This window comes from Trametes versicolor, assembly GCF_000271585.1.
Source record: "Trametes versicolor FP-101664 SS1 unplaced genomic scaffold TRAVEscaffold_16, whole genome shotgun sequence".
Classification (NCBI taxonomy): domain Eukaryota; kingdom Fungi; phylum Basidiomycota; class Agaricomycetes; order Polyporales; family Polyporaceae; genus Trametes; species Trametes versicolor.
Window position 1 is genome coordinate 414,933 of NW_007360336.1, and position 6,112 is coordinate 421,044.

The window sequence follows — 6,112 nt, forward strand, 5'->3', positions numbered from 1 at the left end:
ATGTGCAGATTCAGGCTACCGGAAGCCAGCGCGAGGTACCTTCGGATCCTGGCCAGCGGAGTGGTCAACATCGCCCGCACGACAGAACATGGTGAGCAGGCTCGCCAAACGTCACGGAGAAGGTGTACTAACCTGCTCGAGTTTCCAGTCGGCCCACGTTCCGCGAAGAATGCAAAGAACATGCGCTTGGAATACCAGACGCGTACGGCACAGTCAAGTGTGCCGAGACACGAACAGGCCTAATTCGACGGTAGCCCGCCGTCATGCTGTGTCTCTCATGGCCTCGCGAATGGACATACGTCGTGAGCAGACGTTCCTGGCGCAGAAGCGTCATGCGTAGGCCCCCAGACGACAACACTTGCCCCGCTCAGGCTCTGCCGCCGCCTTCGAGCACTCGATAGAATGTATCGCCGCCCTTCTCCGTGTTGCGGGGCGGCCGTGTCATTGCGCGCAAAGGACACCTGAGGCAGGTTCGGTGCAGTACGAGGCACTCGGTCAGTTTAACGACGCGCGCGCGGCGCACTTTTGACAGCACGCACTGTGTTCGCGAAGTGGTGTACGCCGTGGACGTCCGGCTGATCGACGCGCGCCGGACGCTAGGTTCAGTTTCCCCGGCCCGCCTATTCCGAGTGCGCTGACCGAGAAAGGGCTCTTGTTCGCCAGTACGACTCGTCCGCGCCGATTTGTCGCGTCTGTCTGTCTTTGTTCCGCAACCCGCCCCGACACCCGGCCCGAAGACAGTGCACATCCCGTCGGCGGCTCTCGTACCTCATGTAAGTGCCTTGAGTTTCCGCGAATGTGGCGCCTGCGTGCTGAGAGACCTTTTCTGCAGGACACAACTCTGGACAAGCATAGCGGAGGACGTCTGCGCGGCAGGAAGGGAATGAGTCGCTCATACCTGCGCCCCGATATCGTGCGCGTCGGTGGGATTGTGAGCCGGCCGCGATGCAGCGGTGCATCTCCACCTGCCGCTTGCGGCTCATTTCTGCTCCGCTCTCTGATGCCAGTGTAGTAGCGACTCTCGGATGGCCTGGTGCGTCCCCAATCCAGCATTCATGCACATTCCAGTTTGACATCTGTGCACAGTCAGGTGCGGGGGTTTCCGAGCCACTCTCGCCAATACAGCTCTCCGCTTGCATCAAGTCATGTCGTCTGCTGGGGCGCTCTCCCGAGCACGGGTATCCACCCGGCACGTCCGCCCGGAGCTATGATGTTACATTACGGCAGGCAGTCCCACCCAGAGAGTACCCCAGGGTGCTCCCTCATCCTCTCCTATCTCCCAGACAAGTATATTCTGTGTAGGTCTATAATGCATGTAACTTTGCCTTACTTTATTAGTGACGAGTGCAATGCAATGTGTTTGTGTGTATGCAGAACCCTAAGACTGTTCCAATCTCTCTCGCTGATGTACTTATTGTCTTCTGATGGCTTCCACTCAGGCATACTCAATATATCACGCACACTGGCCCAGCCCCCACATTTCCATGACCACGTTTGCGCCAGTTGGAACCCTGGGCGGGGGTACGCTCTGAACGACTGTACAGCCGGATAGGACTGCAAACAAGCGAGGTAACAATTCGAGCAGCGGGCAACCCCGCTCCTCGCATGGATACCTCCTTGACTACGATCCAAAGCTCCGCGCTCAGTCCGCAGCAGGACTAGAGCGTACAGAATCCTTGTCGAGACCATGCCGAGCCCTTCGCGCTAATTTATAAGTGCTATTCTGCGCCACGCAAATCAATCCATAATTCACAGTGTCCGGTCCCACAAAGCAAGCATCGGGAACACCGCGATCTGCGCTGAGCGACCATACAGAACACTTCCTGTCACATCAGATAGGGAATATATCCAAGGGGAAAGAACAGCCCAGCCCAATAGTGGCGGAGCGTGCGACTACGTGAGAGGGAGGAAGAGTGAGGGGTGGCGAATGCCGCGCGGTGCGCCGCGCGCGAGAACGATGAATCAAGCGCCCACGCACGCGAGGTGAATTCCTAGTTTGGCAGTCACCCGTACAGCTTTGTTCGCAACCGTCACTCTCTCCTCTGTTGTCCGCCCAACGTCCAGACCGCGGGCGATCTCTTCGGCAATGATACTCTGTTGCTCTGATATCTCGGACTCTGAGTGGGTTGACGTCGGAAGCTGCGAGCACTAGTATTCACAGCACCCGCCAACTCGGACCGGCCGTCTACACTAGCGAATCATACACCAGTGACGGTAAGTATATGCAGTCCTCTACGCTGCCAACTCCGGCCAAACGAATGGCAGACGCTGTAGTCTAAGTAGAACAAGCTGCAAGTCGGTCAGCTCGGCGATCCCGGCCTCTTGCTCCGCCCAAGCCTCCGCCTCATCTGTGATCACCTCGGCCGACTTCGGTCCATCCCGAGGGTACCTCGATGGCAAGCCGTGTGGGTTCGACTTCGGGCGTCGATGGCGCTTGCCGAGGTCGCTGCGGTGACGCTTTGGCGGGATGCCACGGTGGAGGACTGCCGGAGCGACGGTCAGGGGGTCCTTCATCGCTGCGTCGAGCACGGCCGTGTCGGTGATGGGGACGAAGTGCATGACGCCGCTCTTCCAGAGCGCGAGGAGGCGCGAGACCCGCTCCTTTCCGGTGACGCGGCTGAGATTGTCGAATACAATGTCGTCGGGCCAGCCGACAAGCCTGACCGAGTACCGCAGGACGACGCGCGTGCAGTAGCCCTTGATAGTGTAGGCCATGCGCGCGCAAGGGACACCGGATATGTCCGCTGGCATTGCATAAGGTCAGTCCTGAAGAGTTCACTCTCGCAAAGGCAATTCACTCACATAGCCCTTCTCTCATCAGCCATCGCAGCTCCCCGCGCATCTTCATCTCTCCACGGACGTAGTCCTCGCGGAGGGTCTGGCCAAGAGCGCGTACAACGGCCATGACGGTCAACGAACGTTGGCGGCTATGTGATCGTCAGATGGAGCAGAGATCGAGGCTGAAAGGGCGGTATGTACGTCTCGGAGAAGTTCAATACAAATTGAGGCTGAAGGGTGGATAGGACCGACACGAGGGCGGCGGCGATAGCCATACTATATGAGTGCGAGGCGAACAGTCCTGGTCTCGCGCACGCTCACGGTCAGGTCCGAATTGCGCATTTGCTGCACCGGCGATCACGGGTGCCACACTCGACCTGGCCTCCACGTCGCGAGGGGTCTACGAGATGCTGCGGCGCTCTTGACTTCGGTAAGCACCTGCTCTCGGTTCATCTACGTGTCTCAGGGCGCCGCCATGCTCTACCATATGCTGACAAGATTCATATTCGCATACCAGTTCCGGAAGAGACACCCACATCAATTACGACGCCGCCCTGCAAGCGACCAGGCAACACCCAGACAAACTCGTCGTGTTTGTCTGGCTCGGTCGGGTCTCGCGCGGTGGACAAGATTACGACATGAACGACACGCTATGAGCTTCACTCGTACGCGCAAGCAGCCCGCCCTAGGTCCACGGCGTGACCACTCCCCGCAAGGACCTAGATTTGGTGTCGTACGTACTTGCCAGGGGTGTTCGACGCTCTGGACGCTCCACTCACCGGCAGGACGGCCGAGACGCGCACGCACAAGGCCGTGCAGCGTCTTCCCAACGCGGTTTGCTCGCAGGACGACCGAGACGCACGCGAGATCGTGGAATGTCTCCTTGCGATATGGTTGAGCGAGGGGCACGGCACCTCGGATACGTATGGTCCGGCACAACCCTCGCTGACAATAACAGATCCGGACAAGTCGCTTCATGCAGCGCCGCCGTTTGCGATATGCGCTGCTGGCCCCTAAGTTCGGCACAACCCCGTATGAGGGCCGCGAGCCGCCTGGGCATTTGACGGTGGACGGCAGTACTCAGGACTCGGGACTCCCGTGTCATGCGCTAGAACATCGCCAGGGGAACGAACATTTCTAGAGCATCAGCGTCGGTCCGCGTGCATAGGTGCTAACTCGATCCTGGTTCTATACGCTACGCCGGGGGCGCGTACGAACCGGACATCTCGGTACGTGCTCTGGCGACATCGTACCCCCAGGGATTCGCCGTTCACCTAATATGCGTTCACAGGGCGATCCTCAAACGTGCGCACGAAGCTTGCCGTTGAGGTACCCGGCGTGTCCTGTACCGCCGCCACTTCGCTCAATCGGTATCTGCTGGTGGCGGCTCAGGATGGCGGAGCGCAACCCTGCGCGAAAAGAATGGGCAGCGGGGCACATGGTACCATCGTGAAGATAGTACGACACGACGAGGGCATGGGAGCTCGATATTGTATGCACTTGGCGGCACGGACGTCCCGCATTCACCGACATGCTTGGAAGTGCTGCCGCACCTCGCATCTGTAAGTTCCTATGTCAGCGGCTGCAATGATGACAACATGGACTCACAGCATAGTCCCTGCCGTGGGTGACATTTGTAGCGGCGGGTCGGGCTTGTCGCAGGCCACGACGGGTGCCATCCAGGCTCCGTATGCCTGACTACAACTTGAAGATCAAAGCACCTCGCGTTATCCGACGTTGCATGCCGCATGCAGATCGAGCACAGCCGCTCTCACGGCCCCCTTGAGGCAGGAATGTATTGCAAACTATGGCCCTCCTACAGCCTTGTTCACGAGGTCTCCGCAATGCACGGCCGTCATTCCCTGCGTGTGCATAGCAACCAGCAATCTGGTGAGAGTGCCATCTATCTTGTCCTAATCTCGCTGTCTGATCCGCACACTTGGCTTCAGGTTTACGACATGCATCGGAGTAGAGTAAATACAGGAAGGCTATCATGGAGAGATACAGCCTCGGCCGAGATAGGTACACGGCAGGGGAACACGAAACATTTGCGGAGAACAGCATGACGCACCGCACATCTTGCCCCGCTCGCGCATGGCAAGGAGTTTGCGCTCCCTACGTTGGCCGCGGAGATGTGAGCTTGATGTTGGTCCCTCGGGGTGAACACATCTCTTACCTATCCGATTCCCGAGCACTCTGGTACGGCCTTGTCCATTCCCTGGGGTGCGCCACGGCGTGTGAGTCGTGATCCAGTGGTTCAACGACTGTCTCTGGCTTACAAGGTGGGTACTACGATCTCGACTAGGTACGTGTCTATGCCTTTCGCGAGCGCAGTCATGTCAGCATGCAGCGAGGCGAAAGGAGAGGGGCCGCGGGCTTACCGTGCGCACGGGAATCGACCACATACGATCTTGTAACCACGCCCACCCAACTCGCTCGCGGCGCAGCGGCAGAGTCGCATCTGGCCATGTACACCAGGGTCACTACATGGCAACGGACGTACCTCAGTTTCAAGTGAACAACACGGCCTCGTCGATGCGGGGCGGGGGCGCATAAGACGTCTGCCGAGGGCCTCGGCGATTTCGAATCAACCGTCAGAGAACGGGTTGCCAGGAGTTCGCGGACATACCTCCCAGCCTCGGGCCGTGCCAGTGGCTCTAGACTCGAGCGTCCGCCGATGCGCGTGGTCAAATTAGGTGGTCAGCGCTGTCCAGCCTCTTGGGGCCCGGGCGCAGCGGCACGATCGTGCCCTGCCGTACGTCAACGTGCTCACCGTGCTCATCGGTGGCGGCACATGTTGGAGGCGGTCGCGCCATGTGGTGCCGTAGCGGAGATTTGCAGCCACCATGTACACGCGGCCAACGGCCAACTCGAGGCCGCGCGCGCACAGAGTAGCGGCGACTTCACTGGTTGCTGCACACCCCCGCACATCGGCGAATCGTCCTGCGGCGCCATGGGAGGGTCGAGGTAGGCGGCGAACAGCGCGTCGGTGTCGTCGTTACGCATCCCCTGCGGATGGAAGTACATGAGCGAGTCTTCCGAAAGAGGGCGCATCGGCTGGTGGGTGAAGTGGAGCAAGCTGTCCGGAGGGAGCATCGGCGGATGCCACAGCGTGTTGGCCGTGGTGCACGTACGAGAACGACGTATAGGGAGTGAAGGGGAAGTCGTCAGGCTGCGACGCCGGCGAGGAGCTCGAGAACGAGTCGCTGTAGGAGCCGTATGGCACGGCTGAGAAGCGCAGCCCCAGCACCGTGTTCGCGGCCCCGTACGCGTCTTGTAAGGGCGCGCGGAGCCGCATTCTTCACTAGACAGTGCAATACATCAATGTCAGCAA

At 59.5% G+C, this 6,112-nt stretch overlaps 2 protein-coding genes across 2 annotated transcripts; one reads left to right on the forward strand and one right to left on the reverse strand.

Moving 5' to 3' along the window:
- Nucleotides 1–3,564: 3,564 nt before the first annotated feature.
- Nucleotides 3,565–4,334, forward strand: TRAVEDRAFT_32294 (uncharacterized protein). The gene is made up of 2 exons (XM_008047037.1): nucleotides 3,565–4,007; nucleotides 4,070–4,334. Exon 1 carries the CDS (start codon nucleotides 3,755–3,757, stop codon nucleotides 3,917–3,919), a length of 165 nt encoding a protein of 54 aa, XP_008045228.1. The 5' UTR covers nucleotides 3,565–3,754; the 3' UTR covers nucleotides 3,920–4,007; nucleotides 4,070–4,334.
- Nucleotides 4,335–5,482: 1,148 nt separating this feature from the next.
- TRAVEDRAFT_32295 (uncharacterized protein) lies at nucleotides 5,483–5,836 on the reverse strand. Its single transcript, XM_008047038.1, has one exon. It carries the CDS (start codon nucleotides 5,830–5,832, stop codon nucleotides 5,557–5,559), a length of 276 nt encoding a protein of 91 aa, XP_008045229.1. The 5' UTR covers nucleotides 5,833–5,836; the 3' UTR covers nucleotides 5,483–5,556.
- Between the last annotated feature and the right edge of the window lie 276 nt (nucleotides 5,837–6,112).